This window comes from Carya illinoinensis, chromosome 5 (genome assembly GCF_018687715.1).
Source record: "Carya illinoinensis cultivar Pawnee chromosome 5, C.illinoinensisPawnee_v1, whole genome shotgun sequence".
NCBI classification, from domain to species: Eukaryota; Viridiplantae; Streptophyta; class Magnoliopsida; order Fagales; family Juglandaceae; genus Carya; species Carya illinoinensis.
In genome coordinates, this window is record NC_056756.1 from 14,023,281 (window position 1) to 14,042,816 (window position 19,536).

A 19,536-nucleotide genomic window follows, 5' to 3' on the forward strand; every position below is an offset into this window, starting at 1 on the left:
GACATATATGTCTTTTGGGTTTGGTCATAGTGCATCAAATCGTTGAATTATGAATCAGTTGTGCCGGCCATGATGTTTGTTACAGACCGTCTAGGAAAAGGTTAATTATGAACCTCTCACAAAAGTTCTGAATTATACAAATTAATTATCGATCGAACGTGAATGCATGCAGCCAGCCATCTTATAAATTCTTTTGTAAAATAATAGATATATACAGGGATAAATGCGTCTCCAACTCTGCATATATGTAGTAAAATATCTGTGATTTAGATGGTATAAGACTCAATCTTCGTAAAAAATGTCCCTTGGATTCCTTTTATTTAAAATCTGTCAATATTAAAAATAAAAATAAAAATCTGCATGCATGTGGAGGTGTTGTAGATGCATGTGGAGGTGTTGTAGATGACTTGAGATTGATGTCACGACGAAGGTTGCCTGGCGCGAAAGGTACCTGGCGAATGTAATGGCGCTTTCATTCAATAATAGAACATTTACAATGGGCTAGCCAGCTATTGGCAAGTTTAAAATTTAACTAGAATCTTATTTTTTGGTTATAATCAATTTTTAATTAGATGAGTTTATATTGAATTAGTCGGTAAAATTATAATATAATATTATATATTTTAATAATATTTTATTAAAATTTTCTTTTATATTTTAAAAATACAATTTATATATTAATTAATAATTTTATTAAAGAATAAAATATAATAATTTATTTTAATGTGGTAAAAGGAGATGAAAGATTAATGAAAAAAATAAAATAATTAAATAAAAGATCAACAATAACTTTTAATAATAAAAAGCCTTCTTAATTTAATATAACTTTTATTTAGACTTTTAACTAGTTCGAATTTTTCTCTTATCTAATTAAAGTTTGTACTTTTACTGACATTTGGCTGAGCAGTACGCTTAAAGATGTTACAGTACTATATTACCATTCACCTATTATAATATGTTAAAATAATAATATTTTTTGTCAGGAGTATCTTGTTGTTTTTTTCTTTTCCCTGCGCAGGTCTAGGACAAGCCGGTGCCTTAATATATACTAGCTTTTTCCTTAAGATATACATGCTGCGTCGGCCAGAAAAACAAGTTTGAGACTCCAATACTACCAACCTTCTCAGTTTCCACCACCATGCATACACATCAATCTCCTCCTCCCTCTCCTCTTCCCAAGTATTTGAGGGAAAATGATTTGACCCAAGAATGCAGGGATATCATATCCACTCTGCCTACAGAAGAAGGCTGGGTTTCAAATCACATCCACCAGTACCAAGGTTGTTGGATCATCCCTAGGTACATGCCTGGAGTTCTCGCATTCCAGAAATACTTCCAGGCTCGAGACACTGATATTATCCTCGCGACCACTCCCAAAGCCGGCACCACTTGGTTGAAGGCGATTTTGTTCTCGCTTTTAAACCGGGTGCGCTATCCGGACCTCCAAAAACATCCTCTACTCACAAGCAACCCTCATGACCTTGTGCCCTTCTTGGAGATTGATCTGTACATTGAAAACCAGGTTCCAGACCTCACATCCTTTGCCTCTCCAAGGCTTTTTTCGACTCATTTATCTTATAATTTGCTACCGACATCCGCAAAAGTCTCGAATTGCAAAATAGTGTATTTATGCAGGAACCCAAAAGACACCTTTGTGTCACTTTGGCATTTCACAAATAAGTTGAAATTAAGGGGAACCAACTCGCTTGAAGAGGCTTTTGATAAATTTTGTAGGGGAGTGAGTTTGTATGGACCCTATTGGGATCATGTCTTAAGCTTTTGGAAGGAAAGCATCGAAAATCCTCAAAAAGTTCTTTTCTTAAAGTACGAAAAAATGAAAGAGGAACCCACTTATGAGTTGAGGAAGGTGGCTGAGTTTTTGGAGTGCCCTTTTACTCCTGAAGAAGAGGCGAAAGGTATGGTCAATAATATCTTAAGGCTGTGTAGTTTTGATAATCTGAGCACTTTGGAAGTGAATAAAAGTGGAAAATTGTCATCTGGAGAGGCAAATGAGGCATTTTTTCGACGAGGCAAAGTTGGAGATTATACGAATTACTTGACTGCTGAGATGGCAGAGAAACTAGACCGTATTACCGAAGAAAAGTTTCGTGAGACCCAGTTAAAATTTTAGGTACTCTTCAAGTTGCATGGTTTTCCATAAACGTCCGTTTTTGTTACTCAATGTACTGTGTGTTTATTTTGGTCGATCGGCATCCAATAAAGGTACATGATCAACTTGCTGTATTGATCTCTATAGCTATTTTGGCACTTCTTGATGTATGTGACAACGATAAAATTATGTTTGGCTATTTACCTTAATTTTGTAATGCAGAGAGTTTTGTTACGTATAAATAAAGTCATGTATTAATCTGCATATTAATACTGATTCTTTCATATTTAAAATTTAAATTAATATTATTTTTAATAAAATTTATTTTTTAATTAATTATAATAAATTAGTATAGATATTAATACATAATTATATTTATAATTAAATTTTTTTTTAATGCAGATATGCTTGAATTATATCACGTAGTCACCAATTATAAGTTCCTCAAAAGCCCTTGTTTTTTAGTGGATTGTTAGGTGATCATGAGGGACAGGTAGCTTTGATGTTTTGTAGTTATCTGTCGGTCAGTAATGTTGTATCACAAATTACTTTCTCAAAGAAAACAAATGTAGTTATCACAAGGACGCTCAAAAAGAAAAAGGTTGGGGCAAAATTGTCGCCTAAAAGGTAGACTATAGTACTACAGTCGAAACTAATAATTCTTTAAAATATAAAAGTATTTTGAAACTATTCGAATATATCATTTAAATTTTATACCAAGTTGATCCCAAAATGATCATCTGAGATTCTGAATGGATAAAACACAGCCGGATATATATCCCACAAGAAGATCCCCTTATCCTGCCGATCTAGTTCTTCATGTTTTCTCTGCTCTGGAGTACTACGATCGAGTGCGTGTATGGTATATATATGTCTCGATGATCATACGTACCAGTACTGTTGTATATATGATCATAACTGGAACTATATATGCACAATAGTAGACAAGAATATTCTATGCAACAGATTATGTACAGCTAGCTAGGTATTATTGATTTGGCCATTTGAATTTTTCATCTCAAATATAAAATTTTCATCTCATTATTACAACTTTCTCAAATCCATATATAAAATATAATAAACAATTCAAATTTTTTTTAATTTTTTCAAATTTTAAAATAATAATAATATTAAAATATAATATTTTAATATGATCATTACAACTTGATCATCATGTGTCGTCTATATGTAACTGTGATAGATCAATACTGAGACTGTGATTGAGGGATATGGTTGGGGTCTTTGCAAGAAATGGTTCGAGTTTCCTTTCATGGTTTGAGCAGCTGCATGTACGCTTAACGGGCAACTTGGTCCTTTAACAAAAACTACATTTTTTACCCCCAAAAACAAGTCGCTTTTGCCGAACTTTGCCTTCATTTATAATTGTTTCTAGCCCATTATCTGTAGGAACATTGGATAGAGTTGTATCCAAGTGAAGTGTACAAGACCAGGATTAGCTAGAAGAGTAAATAAAGCTTCCCTCCCCAGTCCAACCTCCATTCCATTCTGAATATATATAACAGAGTATATGGTATGCAGGAACAAAGAATGTAAATGAAATGGATATGTATTCTAGATCTATGGTGTTTACATGCACATTTTAGAATATTAACTAGTTTAACATATTTTTACAAGTATTAGTAGATACAATCTTAGAGTGTGTAAGTCCCAAACTCATTTTTTTTTTTTTAAAGTGGGGTCCATAATTAAAATATTGATTGAGAAATTAGATTTGTAGTCTTAAGTTGTGCAAGCCTCTTATTCATTTTGAAAAAAATAGATAAATATGTAATCTACAAAAAAAGATTTTTTTTTAATAGATGACTATTTTTTTTTCAAATGGAGTTCTTGAGATTTGCACACATTAGAACTATATCTAACATTATTCAAAATGATTTTTTCATATGGATCCCAAATTTACAAAGTTTTTTATTTTTAATAAGTGCATGAGACTTGCACACCATAAAATTATAAATATCATTTCTCTCCTTATATATTTGTAATTGTAAATTTAAACATTGGTTGCACTCTTGTTTTCCTTATTTCTATTTTTCTCGACTTTTTTCAATAGAAATGTGTGACACTTGTATATTCTATGACTATATTTAACATTTTTTTTTTATTTTAAAAGTAGTGTGTGAGGTTTGCTGTGGCCTGGTTTGGATGACCAGATGAGATACAAACAATCTCATATGAGTTGCATGGAATCTAGTTTGTCTTTCCATATTGCATGAGTTGTTTATATTTTATCTCTTAGTTTTGATTCTTTTGAAACTAAGAACTTATATAAACAGTACAAGTGAAGTAAATAGTATAAAAATAACAAAAAATCTTAAATGAACGGTGCAAACTGACAAAAATAGTAAATAAAGAGTTCAAATCGGTAAGTAAATAGTGCAAAACATTAAGTGAACAGTAAAAATAATAAGTGAATAGTACAAAACAGTAAGTGAACGGTTGATATCCAAACAGTGAGAACCACCCATTTATCAAATCTTAAAAAGTAAAAACTTTCTTATCTCATCTCATTATCTAAACATACACTTTTTTATAAACCATCTCATCTCATTTTAATTAAAAAAATCCACTACGATTCAAAATATCTCATCTCATTTTATCTTAATTGTGTAATTAAAAGAGGTCTAAAACTTTATTTAGCATTACTCTTATGTTTAATAATATACGGAGATCCCAAACTTATCCACATTTGGAAAAAAAAAAAAAAATGTAAGCGAGCTTAACCTTGAGATTGCAAATATCACAATCTCTTTAAACATAATTAGCATTTACTTAAAAATTTTTATAAACACGTCTCTTTTCACTAGCTACATATAAAAATAATAATAATAAATGTTGTCCGCAGATTCATGGTAGTGGTGAGAGCGGAGAGACTGGTTGAAGTGCCTAGCTCTGCTTTCAGGTGTTAAAGGAGTAGTACTGCAATCGGGGCAGGCAGAGCTAGCTGATGGATGGTGTCACCAGATTAGGAAATATTGCAGCAAATCCGGGTTGGCGTTGCCTTTCTGATGAGTATGGACCGACTAATTATATTTCTTAACTTGTTGGGTGATCATTACAAGAAAACACATCATATAAAACAAAATAAAAGAAAGTGAACCTGGCATTTCATAAACAAACGTTAATAGATATAGTGATGTTTTGTTGTAAACAATAATACTCATGATCTACCATACAGCTGATTCACATGGCAAAATATATATGCAACGCTAATTGCAGTGACGAGACATGTTTTCTCTCTCTCTTATCTCTCTCTCTTGCGGATTGTATATCCCCACGCCCACACTGACCAGCCCCCTCATGGCCCCATGGGCGGTCAGATGCCAAGGTGCTGGCCCCCACCAACACATGGAAACTCAGGCAATGACAGGAACGGAACCCGGCCTAGGGCGGATCTCGTCCGTCCATGTGTGTATATATAACTAATTTTTTGATAAAGCGATGTCATTTTAATTTAATATTTCTTATAAAATGTGAAATCCCTCGTGGCCTAGCCACTCTCTCTCTCTCTCTCTGCGCCTTTGTTTTAGTATTTTATGGTGGCCATATCGCCTCCAGACATTTGCCATCCCCGTCGCGGTCTCTCTCTCCATCTCGTCATCTCCCTCACCCTCTCTCTCTCTCTCTCTCTCGCTAAGTGCCTCTGTTTTAGTGTTTTATGGCCTCGTCGTCGCCTCATGCCTATATATATATATGTATATATGGTTGGTAACTAGCTGCGGTTGGTTGGTAGTTAACTCTTCATTATGGTAGTTTTGTTTTTTTTTTGGCGGTCGTGGGTGAGCTCTGTATTTTATTCGAGGTGGGCGAACGAACCAGGGGTCAATTCTTCCCCCTACAACCGGATGGGAGCCACGCCCACCAAGGGAAGGTGGAGGAGAGGGGCACTCCCATCCAAGGGGTTCGGGTAGCACCCCTACAGCCTCAACCACCACCCCAGGCCTCTCATATTATGCCAGATCTCTCTTATTAATTACCAAGATCACTCGCCTTGTATGGCCTCAGTATTTCAACCAAATCCTCATCTTCCAAAGTACATCCAAGACGATGTAGTGGCCAAGAATGCAGGGACCTCATATCTTCCCTTCCTAAAGCCAAAGGTTGGATGTCTGCTCAAATATTCCATTAGTACCAAGAGTTTTGGACTGAAATGAAAGCTCTAGGACGATTTATAATGCGTAATAAATAAGTGAAATGAATCGTAAAGATTGAAATATACAATTAAAGCATACCTCTTGCTATTGATGTTACTCTCTATTTCTCACTATTTTCTTCCTCGTTTGGCACTTCCAGACTCTACTAAACTCACTTTAGATGTGCAAGATTAAGTTGAAAAAGTTTGGGGACCAAAAGGTGGTATTTAGAGCCAAAGCATCCATCAAGCTTTGGCAATACATGTCCCACGTTCTCAAATTATTATAGAGACAGTTCAAAACGATTTCAAACGTGAAGTGGACCATTTCAAAGCTCTTGAGATGAAGGGGAGCTGGAAACCCGTTTTCTCAACCACTTCCTAAAAAAATGGTCAACATTCACTCACTTGGTCCACACTTCACATCTTAAACTCATCGATAATCTGTATTAAGTAATAAGTACATGAATCATGGTGATAAGTTCTCTTATGACGACTATTATCTTCCAGGTATTATCATGTATTTATTTTTTAAAATTTATGTGACAACAATTTCTTAATGAATAAACCTTATGTTTATTCTTGGTCCAACACATAAAAAATTTTCTTAAATTAAATTAAGGTGTACATCAATATGAGAAAAATATCAAAATAATGAAGAATTTCATTAAAATAACATTGCTCATACAATGAAAAATTACACGATGGAATCAAGTCCCATATTTATTACATGATTATTGAATTTCATCGGTGGCGTGCCCTTAGTCAAAGGATCAGCTATCATTGATTCAATGTTGACGTGCTCAATGGCCATTTTCTTTTTTTTAACACGTTCTCAGCTGAATTGTCGCAATATATTCTCAATGGCTTAGTGATAGAGTCCATAATTCTAAGTCTAGAAATGAAACTCTTAAGCCATACACCATGTGAAGTAGCCTCAAAACAAGAGACGAACTCAACTTCCATAGTGGAAGTGGCAACCAAAGTCTGCTTGGCACTCCTCCAAGATACAGCTCTACCAGCCATCAAAAAAATGTATCCTGATGTTGATTTGCGTGAATCAATACAACCAGTAAAGTTAGAATCTGAGTAGCCAATTACTTCCAGATCGTCGGTCCATCTATACATAAATAGGTAGTTTTTGGTTCCTTGAAGGCACCTCATTACTTTCTTTGCAGCTCTCTAGTGGTCTAAACCCAGATTACTCTGATATCATCCCAACATTCCTACAGCAAATGCAATGTCAAGTCTTGTGTAGACCTGAACATACATTAGGCTTTCGACAGCAGCAACTTATGGAATGTTCTTCATTTGTTCTTTTTCAAGGTCGCTCCTTGGACATTGGTTCAAATTGAACCTATCGCCCTTCATAATAGGGGCTACACTTGATGAACAATCTTTCATTCGAAATTTCTCTAAAACTTTATTAATAAAGGTTTCCTGAGACAGACCTAAGATATCTCGAAATCTGTCTCTATAGATCTTAATGCCAATGACATAAGATGCCTCACCCATATCCTTCATATCGAAATTTTCAGGGAGAAAGTGTTTCACCTCATGCATCATACCTTTGTTATTAGTTGCTAGTAAAATATCATTCACATATATTAAAAAAACAAAAAAAAAAAAAAAGATTTTACTCCCATTGACCTTCTAGTATATACATTGATCCATAATGCTTTTTACAAAACTAAATGAAGAAATTACATTATGGAATTTCAAATATTATTGGCGAGATGCTTGTTTTAAACCGTATATGGACTTCTTGAACTTGCAAACCAATTACTCACCATCACAAGAGGGGAATCTTTCAGGTTATTTCATGTAAACCTCCTCCTTTAGATCTCCATTGAGAAATGTTATTTTCACATCCATTTGTTGCAACTCTAAGTCAAAATGGACTACTAATGCTAAAATAACGCGCAAGGAATATTTCTTAGATACAGAAGAGAAACTCTTCATGTAATCATGTAATCAATTCATTCTTTCCGAGTGAATTCCTAAGCAACTAGTCTTGCCTTGTATATCTCAATGTTGCCCAATGAGTCTTTTTTTGTCTTAAAAACCTATTTACATCCAATGATTTTTACCCTATTAGGCAATTCAACAAGATCCCAGACTCCATTGCTCTTCATAGAATTCATCTCTTCCTTTATGGCATTATACCATAATTCTGATTTTTTGCAACTCATGGCTTGTGAAAATGATTCAGGATCATTTTTTACTCAAGTGTTGTAGTCAGACTTTTGTAGATATACAACATAATCATCAAGAATTACTGATCTCCTGGCCTAATAGATGTAACAGCTCGCTAGAAATTCAATTGTGAAATTTCTATTAACTTTAGGAACCTCGTGAAAACCCCATAAGTTTTCACCAATCCATTAATCGTATAGATTTTTGTCTAACTACATAGTTAGTGTTATTATTTACTATGGTATCAGAAGTGTGTTTTTTATTATTGGAGATAGTTAGAAGTGTCAAAATGTATTATGATTTGTGCCATTAGACTCGGAGGGTTATTTAAAGTCTTATGGCGCAATAACATTTTTTCATATTTTCAGACAAAACGTCTATTCAAAACTGTAGATATTATTGGATAAAAAGAAATATTTTGAGGTGATTTTCGTGAATATTATTGGGTAAAAATATTTTGAGTTGATTTTTATAGATATTATTAAGTTGATTTTTTGTAGATATTATTGGATAGAATATTATGAGATAATCTTTTATAGATATTTTGGGTAGGAGAAAACCACACTCAACTCTCAACTCCAGCCTTATCACCTCCCTTATCTCGTCCATAAATATGTTCAGCCAGCACCCATGAACTTATCTTCAATTACACCTTCCAATAAAAGATTATCAAACACTCTCTCTCAGACAGTTTTTAGGAGTTCTTTTGCACGCCCATTTCGAAACTGTTGTAAGTGTTTTATCATAAAGTCTCCTTCATATAAGTTGTTCCTTTTTGAGTCTAGTTTACATGGATATCTTATTTGCCACATTTGAAGATCATTTGGTCAGTCAAATATTGTATAAACTATAGAAAGGTCATTCTGGGAGATAAACTGGAGAATATGTTATAATTTGGAGTTTTTGACCAAGCTAATGGATAGATATTGGTCCGAAATTTTTATGGAGTATTGTTAACATGTATATGTGACTATTTGTTGAGGATTTTTGCATGATTAAAGGTTTTGATGAAATATTTTCTTAGATTTAGAAACTTAGAAACTGGAAGAAGAAAAACAGTTTCTGTTTTGAGAAAGTTTAACTCTTTGGTGGTCTAAACCTATTCTAATGACTTTAATAATTTTATTGGAGGATCCTAAGTATCTTATATACATGTTATATTATTATTTTGAAGATATTTGATGTTAGTTTCAAAGATATGAAATTTTATGTAAAGAGATATTCAAATAAGCCAAAGTGTGGATATTCTTGGCTAAATTTATGTTTTGGTTAATTTCTAACCATGTGATCTTGAATTAGAAGCTTATATATGTTTTAGGACATCTTTTTAAACCATGTGATGGTTTGGTTTGAAGATCATATATTTATAAGTCATAGATCAAGAGATTTATCAAAACTAGTTGAGGAAAAAGTTTCTGTTTTTGGACTAAGTGTAAAACCAAAAACTCCAAATGTTATTTTGTGATTTTGGTGACTTTGGTTTGATGATTTAAAGCATGGTTGATGTTAGGATAATATTATGAATATGTTAGAAGTAAGATTTGATTTTTGAAACTCTTGGAGATGTTTTGATTTAAGGTCAAAACTTGTGATTCAAGTGCTTGGATCTTTTTACAAAAAAGTTTGGTGTTGATTATTAGCTTTTTCTAAATGGATGTTTTAAGTATGGTTTTGAACTTAGGATTGGAAGATGTTTGTTGTAAAATTTTGGTTTAAGCATGAGTTTTGAAGTTGAAAAGAATTGCAACAAAAAAATCAAGGGAAATGGCCTATGGATGTTTCGGCCATAGTGTGTTTTCCATAGTTGTGTTTTGTTTTAAATTTTTCTGAGTTGATATTTAAGTGTAGGACAAAATTTACATGAGGAATGTAAATTTTGGAAACTTTTGGAATTAGTATGCAAAATCCTTAAGTTATGGGTAAAACGGTCATTTTCCCACATGTAGAGAGTAAAATGAAAATTTTACTCTTTAAGTTAGTATTTTCCATATTTCAAATTATTAGTGATTTAGTTCTAACTTTTAGAATCACTAATTACAGTTCCTCGTGATCGCACTTGAAGTTTTATAAGAAATGCGGAGATCGAGGTAAGTTAGCTTTTAACTTACCGGCAGTCTACTGTATATGTGTGCTAAGTAAAGGATTTACAGTGTATGTATGTATGTTATCATATATATCATGCCATGCCAAGTTATCACGTAATTATCTATTATACAAAATTTATTCTGTCATCAATTTTTATCTGTTACATAATATATTCTGTCATGTATTACTGTACATTACAAGTATGTCATGTTAAATATGTTGTCTATTATATGTTATGCCATGTTATGAAATGTTTCTATCTCAAGTTGGTCATGTATTTCAAGTTATCTTCAAATCACGTTATGTTACGTCAGGGCTCCAGTTCTTTCGTTTTCCAGTCAGGTTTCATCTTGAGTACATTCAGTTTGTATAGAATACATGAGGCCACAGTAACTGTGGAGTATGTATTTAACAGCATTGTGATGTGTAGAATACATGGGGCCACAACAACTGTGGAGTATGTATTTACACGTAGAATACATGGGGCCACAACAACTGTGGAGTATGTATTTTTCATGTTAAGTCAAGTTTGCGTAGAATACATGGGGCCACAACAACTGTGGAGTATGTATTTATACGTAGAATACATGGGGCCACAACAACTGTGGAGTATGTATTTTTCATGTTAATTCAAGTTTCAGAGTAAGTTCATGCTAAGTCAAGTTTCAGATCAAGTTCATGTCAAGTCAAGTTCAGTTCATGTTTCAATTTAAGTTATGTCAATTATGCTATGTTGTACGCTAAGTTATGCTTTAATTAATTATGAATTTGATTATGCATTTATGCTTTTACTGTCATCCATGCATCATTAGCATGTGTGGAAGTTTTTTGTTAACTTACTGAGATTTGAAATCAAATCTCACTGTGGTAGTCCCAACTACCATTCCCCCCGAATGGTAGATCTTGTTACAGGACCTGAAGGAGGATCAAGAGCTGACCAACTAAATATAGTCGATTGAACGACGGTGCGTTGTTAATGTTAATATAGTAGTTAAATTACTACTTGTACGATGGAGTTGCATCTCCAGTACTTTTGGATCATAACTATTTTGGACTAGTGTTGTAATTTTAGTTGTTCAATAGGTTTTTATGTATGGAGTATGTTTTAAGCATTTGGGATATTTTCAATTTGGTGCATAGTATTGCTAAAGAAAAAAAAATTATCTGCTGCGAATATTGCATATTGTTAGATGCATGTTAGGAACATTGCATCTTATATGTCATGAACGGGGACAGGTAACCTTGTGTTGCATGTCTCGACGCTTCAAATTTCCGTTCGATCCCAAACGGAATTTGGGGGCGTCACAATAGATCTTATTAATGTTGTACCGTCATATTCTTGAGAAATATGTGATTCAACTTATTGTTCAAAAATTCTTGGTAGAACCACTTGATCTACTGGAATATTGTCAGAAACTTGTGGAGATTTAACGATTGGTCGTTCAACACCAGTTCATACTTAAGAGGTGCTGTGAACAATAATCAATCTATCACTTGAGGTGCAAGGTTGAGATTCTAAATGATCATTCTCGGAAACTATGTTCCTAGTTTGATCGCTCTCATTGTTCATAAAACGTGATGTCTGCTGTAATACTGGTATCAGTGAGTGCTAGTAGTTCGTTTTTCCTAATAGACATAGTCTATGTCCATCCACCCTAAATGAAGAAGAATTCTTCCCATCCAAACCTTATAGTTATCTCCCTTAAGTTCAGGGATATCATAACAAATATCAGAGAGACTTGCAGGTTATACAACTGCAAAAATTATAGATTATATGCTTATGTTAAAACTGAGGACTAAATAAAATTTCATGATTTACCAATGTAAATAATGCTTAAAAATTGAATCTAATGACATAAAAATTACCTGTGAGCTAAATTTTTTAATTCAAACATATTCAATTATTCTTTATAATAGAATTTATCACATTATTTACTCAATAATCATATATAAGGCATATTTTACCGCAGAAAGAAATAGTACTACTAAATAAGTTCCCATAAAAGATTTTTCTTTCCTAGACAAAATTTCAAGATTCCCAAAAAAGATTAGAGGGGTCACAAAGGTCTCGCTTAAAATCCAGTCTTCTAGATAGAACCTCCTTAGATGTACAGATTCATACTCTCACAGCAAATAATCCATTAATAATTATAATTTGATATATATTCTTTCTAATATTAAATTTTATGATAAAACTATCAAATTATTAATTCATAATTCATGTGGGTAAGTTATGAATAATTTGATATTTTATCATAATTAATCATATCATAAAAATTTCTGTGGGATAAAATTTATTATATTAAGTATGATTAATTACAATTAATGTCTAAATATTATTTATGTAATCCTAATCAATCATAATATATTATTTTTATTTAACTAAAGATGTTGTGGCTATTCTTTGATTAACCAAAAATCATATTAATCACTAGACATTATACCTTTAATGCATAAGGATGAACTAAATATGAGAATAATTATAAATTGCATAATTTTAACTAAAATTAACATGTTATTATTATGTACAGAATATTCTCACAATTTAAGCATAAGCATTGCATAATTAAAACTATAATATTATGCATAATATTTAATTTCATGCTTTTAACTATATATATACTCATCAAAATTGCATGTATTAATTTAGAACAGAAATAATTAATTCATGCAAACTAAATATGAGCAGAATTATTAATTTTGCACAACAATCATCTAAACTACACACAATTAAAACAAATAATAACTTTATGCAAAAATGAGCAAAATTTATAGCATGACCAAAAAAAAGAAACATGCTAAATAAACAACAGGTCCTTCATTTTTTTAAAATTATTATTATTAAAACAAAACTGATCTAAATGGCATGTCGTTTTTCCAAAATAAAAAACGACGTGTCTTTTTTTCCTACATGAATTGAATGCTGCCCAACCTAAACGACGTGTCATTTTTCTAAAACTGAAAACGACGTGTCATTTAGACACGTACTTAATGAAAGGGCACCCTAACTAAACGATGTGTCGTTTAGCTTTAGGCTGCCCACTAAACGACATGTCTTTTAGCTATAGGCAAATCCAGCAGCCAACTAAACGACATGTCGTTTTGTTCAAAAACAAAACTACTTGTCGTTTTGGTCATCTTCAACCTCTAGAATGATGAACAGTAATTTCGAAAATTACGTTTTTGACGTCAAAAATTATTATTTTCTTCTTAGAAAGCTCAAAAATCTTGTTTTGAAGTGATTTTAATATTGTTTTGAATAAAAAACAACCCAAAAACAAAACTCAATTTCTTCAAAAAATTACGGCCAAAAACAAAGATAAACAGAGAGCATGATAAAACACCATGGCAAGGGTCTAAACTTGTCTCTAATACCAAATGAAAGCTCTAGGACTATTCATAATGCGGAATAAACCAATGAAATGAATTATAAAAACCGAAATATACAATTAAATCATACTTCCGGCCATTGATGCTATCCTCTATTTCTCACTGTTTTCTTCCTCGTTTTGACACTTCCAAACTCTACTAAACTCACTTTAGATGGTGTAAGACTGAAGGAATTGAGTTGAGTAAGTTTGGAAACAAACGGTGATATTTATAGTTAAAGCTTCCATCAAGTTTTGGCAACACGTGTCCCACGTTTTTAAATTATTATAGAGGCAGTTCAAAACAATTTTAAACGTGGAGTAGACCACTTCAAAGCTCCTGAGATGATGGGAGTTGGAGACCCGTTCTCTTAACCACTTTCTAGAGAAATGGTCAACACGAAACTCGTTTCATTCCCAAGTTCAAGCAATCCAAAAACACTTACAGCCTCATGACACTGATATCCTACTCGCCACCTCTCCCAAAGCTGGAACCACTTGGTTGAATGCCATCTTGTTTGCCTCGGTGAATTGGGTGCGGGTGCAATATCCTGACCCACAACAACACCCACTATTGACGAGCAATCTTCATTTTTTGGTGCACTTCCAGGCCATCCAAACCTCACGTCCTCTGCCCATTCAAGACTCTTCTCAATTCATTTAAATCCTGTGTATTGTTACCAGCATCTACAAATGACTTCGCCTGCAAAATTGTGTATTTGTATAGGAACCCAAGAATACTCTTGGATCATACTGGCACTTCTTGAACATGACAACGACGAGTTTGGGCACCATTTCGCTTGAAGAAGCGTTTGAAAGTTTTATTCAGTGAGTTAGTGGGTGGGGCCAGCTTAATTATTAGGATCATGTTTTGGGTTACTGGAAGGAAAGCATAGGAAAGCCTCGAAAGGTGTTTTTCTTGAAGTTCGAGTAGATGAAAGAGCAACTCATTGCCAATTTTCAAGGCTTTTTTCAAGTTGCATCTGATTTTCATTACTATTTATGTAAACCTTCTTGTTTTTTCGTTGTATAAATCAGTCGATCACGTTGACGATAATATCAAATTAATAATATCAAATCAATTATTAATTAATTTGATATTATCTTAATTTGATTTTCATAATTATCAAATCAATAATGTTTAAAATAAATGTCTTAAATATTATAAAAAATAAATCAAGATAATGATTTGATATTATGAAAATCAAATAAGATAATATAAAATCAAATTCTTCAACAGAGCAGCCTTCTAGAATTTTTCCCTTGTTTCTATTTTTATCTGGAAAAGTAAGTACAAAATTCCCCTACTCTGTCTCACATCCACTGAAATTCTTTGATGGGCATTCCGTAGCTGCCCCCATCTTCTTGGCATAAGCTTCGGCCTCTTTCTTCGGATATACTAATTCAAGAAAATTCTTCTCTGGAACAAATGAAAACCCAAGAAGGTGACCAAATTCATTGAAATTATGTCTAGCAACTAACAATGTCTCTGAAAAGCGTGATTTTCATACCATATTATGTTGGCCCATGGGTGAATACAAGGCCCAACACAGAAAAGTCTTTCCCATTATCATAAGTTAATGGGCCGGCTATGACCTTTTCATGTTGAAAATCTCTTCGGTGATTCCACATATGAATACGTTGGAAGGACCTATTATTCCCCACGCGCCAACCATTAGATTGATACTTTAGGATTAGGGAATATAAATAAATGAGCAATGCTAAATGTACTTTTAGATTATGCAAGCGTCGCACATTTCTTTTTAAAAAGAGTGGTCTATCATTAAAAAAATAATATTTTTATGTGGGTTACATATTTACTTACTTTTTTCAAAATGAGTATGCGATGCTTGCACATTTTATAACTACAAATATCATTCCTCTAAATAAATTTAGTTCAAGTCTTGCTCTTTTTTTTTTTTAGGAAAAAGACGGTACTTCAATTTTATTGATAGCCCTCACTTATAGCGGAGGAATACCATGGTTACAACCAAACACTTGGAAATTACATATAATTTTAAAATCTAAACCCAGGCATCAAAATAAAATATAAAATAACTCAAACACTATATGATATACTAAAATAAGCAAATAAATCAAAAGCAAAATAGAATACATACCTGAAAAATCCAACTAAATCTAAAATAACCTGCATAAAACATTTTATCTATGTCGAATTACATGTAAACCAACTTGATCCAGGTGAATAGCTCCCAAATGTCTTTCGGAAAGCTATTATTATTCTCAAAGGTCGCCTCTTCACCACTAGAGCCCAACTTAGCTAGTCTATCTACGACGTGATTCGTTTCACTAAAGAATGATAGATCCTTACCACCATCGAACGAGTTTACATTTTTTTTCCTTAGTCCAGTACATCTGACTCTTGCAAGGGACTAACCCACCCTTTACTCACCAATTAACTACAAGCTTAAAATCAGTTTCAATTTTAATGTGGGTTATATTCCTCTGTGCACATAAAGTAAGACCATCTAAGAGGGCTTAGATCTTAGCAATACTGTTTGAACTAATACCATAATATCTTACAAAAACAAAAAACATGTGCCCCTCCGCATCTCTCAAGATTCCTCCACCTCCACTTCTTCCTAGATTGCCAAAACTACTCCCATAAATGTTTAGTTTAGCAAAATCCTGTTTCGGGTGCATCCATTTCAAAATTTGAATATTACTTTTATTCTTGACAGGCATTGCCAGAAGGCCTATTTGTTGTAAAACGGCACCACCTGAACACTTGATGAATGGTTTATTCATTTTTGTATGTATTATTTGAGCCAGAAATCTCTTGATCTTATAGCACACTTGCTCCCTAGTTTCAGTAACCCCCTCCATGCAAGCCATACATCTGTATGGCCATAGAAACCAATTGATTATAGAGGGAATAATTCCAATCACAACACTAATTTGAGAAACTGCCTGAGCCTTAGATAACCATTGTTGTATTTTACTCGCCCATGTCCTATTTGGCCAAAGTTTCAAGCCTAGAGCAACTTCAAAAAAATTCCAAACATAAGCAGGAATATCTCCCACTAGAACCGAATGATTTAGTGATTCACAAGCAGCTAGTTTACAACATTCACATTTAGAGCCCATAGATATATTCAACTTTATAATATTCTAGTCAAAAGGCAAACTTTTATATATACATTTCCACATAAAAGTAGAAATTTTACTCGGTACAAGTCTTGCCAGATCCATTTAGCCCATGTAACTTTGTCCCCTGGTTCATAAATGTAATGTCAGGCTAAAAATGTAGAAAACTTACCATTTTGTTTAGATCTCCATATAGGAATATCGGGACCTAAGGAGAGTTTGACATTTTAGCGCTTCAGATCTTCACAAAGGGTACTCCCCACTAGTTCTTGAATTTTCTCCCAATTATCTCCATGTAAGAGTATACATTAGCTACTTTCAGTGAGGGATCCATAATATCCAAAATTTCACCAAGTATTCCAATGGATGACCAATTTTCAAACCAAAAATGAATCATACCTTCCTTAATAATCCATCCTGATCCTTTTATAACCAATTGCACCAAAGGTTTTAAGGCCTTCCAAAAATGAGATTCATAGTAGAGTTTATCTAGAAGGAATAGATGATCTTGCTTTCTATATTTGGCTCGGAAAAAATTTTCCCAAAGAGAATCTCCATAGAGGAACTGGCAAACAAATTTCATATGAAGGGCTTTCTCCATGTCTTCTAGCTTCTATATTCCGAGGCCACCTTTTGTTGTAGGCCTACAAATTTTATCCCATGCCACCCATTTCTTTTTCTTCTTATTGTCCTTGCTTCCCAACAAGAAATTTGCAAAAATCTAGTTAAGCTTATGAATTACACTATGAGGTATATTTAGCACTACTCAAAGTTGAACAGGAATACTGGACAACACATGCTTTAACAACACTAGTCGACCTCCCTTAGAAAGCAAAGCTCCTTTCCATGAGGCTAATTTCTTTTGCACTTTCTGGATTAATGGTGCTAGATGAGAGACACGTGTACTACCTGTACTAATAGGTGCACCCAAATATAAGCAAGGGAGAGAACCTTCATGAAAACTTGTAGTTTGAAACCCAATTGTCTTGCGAGATGTGCATGTATGATTAGCAAAATGCATAGCCAATTTATTATGATTCACCTTTTGACCATAAATATTTTCATATAAACATAAGTGTATCCATACATGCCTTCAAAGAATTTTTGGATCCGTTCAGGAAGATCATAAAATCATCTACATAAAGAAGATAAGAAATTCTAGGACATCCTCTGTGAGTTGTGTACTCAAGCATCTTACCATATGAAGCACTCTTCTTAAATAATTAGCTCAATAGTTCTTTCGTAATAATGAATAAATAAGGGGACAATCGATCACTTTGTCTCAATCCCTGTGATGATTGGAAGTAGCCTTTACTAGTGTCATTCATTAAAATAGAGAAAAACGGGGTGGTTATACAATTTGATATAAGGTGTCTCCACTTTTTAGAAAATCCCAAAGTCTGAAGTACTTCTTAAATAAATCCTCATTCAAGTTGATCATATGTTTTAGCCATATCCACTTTGATCATCACATTGCCTCCCCACACCTTGCATTTTGTTGTTAAGCATTTCCTAGGTAAGTGTAATATTTTCATAAATATTACGACCTCTTATAAAAGATCATAATTCATATGAAACAATCTTAGAGAGAAGAGAGTTAAGCCTGTTCACCATAATCTTCGAGAAATCTTTATAAATCACTGTGCACAGACTAATAGGCCTAAACTTTGCAAAACTTGAAGGATTATCTTCTTAAGGAATAATAACAATGAATGTGGAAGAATAAAATTTAGGAACAGGAGTCTCATGAAAAAAATCTACCACTGCTTCAACTAAGTCTTCCTTAATGATGTCCGAGCATTTTATAAAGAAACAGGATTCAAAACTGTAAGGTCTAGGGTTGTTGTCTTCTGAAATATCAAATAACGTTGTTTTGACTTCCTCTAACGAAGGACTTTGGCATAGAGAAGCATTTTCCTCCTCTGTAATTATTGCTTGAAATAAATCCTGTCATGTATCCATCTAATGCTGAGAAGGACTCTAGCATAGAGAAGAATTAACCAACTACATTTGTGGTTAATGTAGACTAAAAATATTTAACAGCTTCCTCATGAATCTCTTGGGGAGAGTTAAGCTAAGTTCCATCTTCCAACGTCATCTGTTGTAATATCCCTCTATTTCTTTTTTGTTGTAAAGTAGCATGAAAAAATTTGAAATTTGAATCCCCTTCTCTTAGCCATTTTATTCGAGATTTCTACTTTGGAAAAATTTCTTCTTGGAGTAAAAACTATTCAAGATCCATTTGCTTGGCATGTAGCTAAATTTCTAGTTCATGACTGTGGTTTGCCATCAACTGAGCCTCTAGATTCGTGATCTCATCTTCAGCATTCTGCATGTGAATTTCCATCCTGCCAAACATCTCTTTATTCTAAATTCGCAGCATAGGTTTCAATCTTTTTACTTTAGCTGCAAGCTTTATAAGCCCTTCCCCATAAATTGGTTGGTTCTAGTTATCTTGAATAATCTGATCAAAAGACTTGTGTGTGCACCACATCCTCTTAAATCTAAAAACAGGAGGA

At 33.4% G+C, this 19,536-nt stretch overlaps 1 protein-coding gene across 1 annotated transcript; it reads left to right on the forward strand.

Annotated features, from left to right (window-relative positions):
• The first annotated feature begins 1,055 nt into the window (after nt 1-1,055).
• Nucleotides 1,056-2,374, forward strand: LOC122309096 (cytosolic sulfotransferase 5-like). The gene has a single exon (XM_043122458.1). The coding sequence runs from the start codon at nt 1,139-1,141 to the stop codon at nt 2,129-2,131; it is 993 nt and encodes a 330-aa protein (XP_042978392.1). The 5' UTR covers nt 1,056-1,138; the 3' UTR covers nt 2,132-2,374.
• Nucleotides 2,375-19,536: the final 17,162 nt, after the last annotated feature.

Excerpts from the sequence above, each read along its gene's own strand:
- LOC122309096 (XM_043122458.1), top strand. The coding sequence starts at position 1,139 with ATGCATACACATCAATCTCCTCCTCCCTCTCCTCTTCCCAAGTATTTG.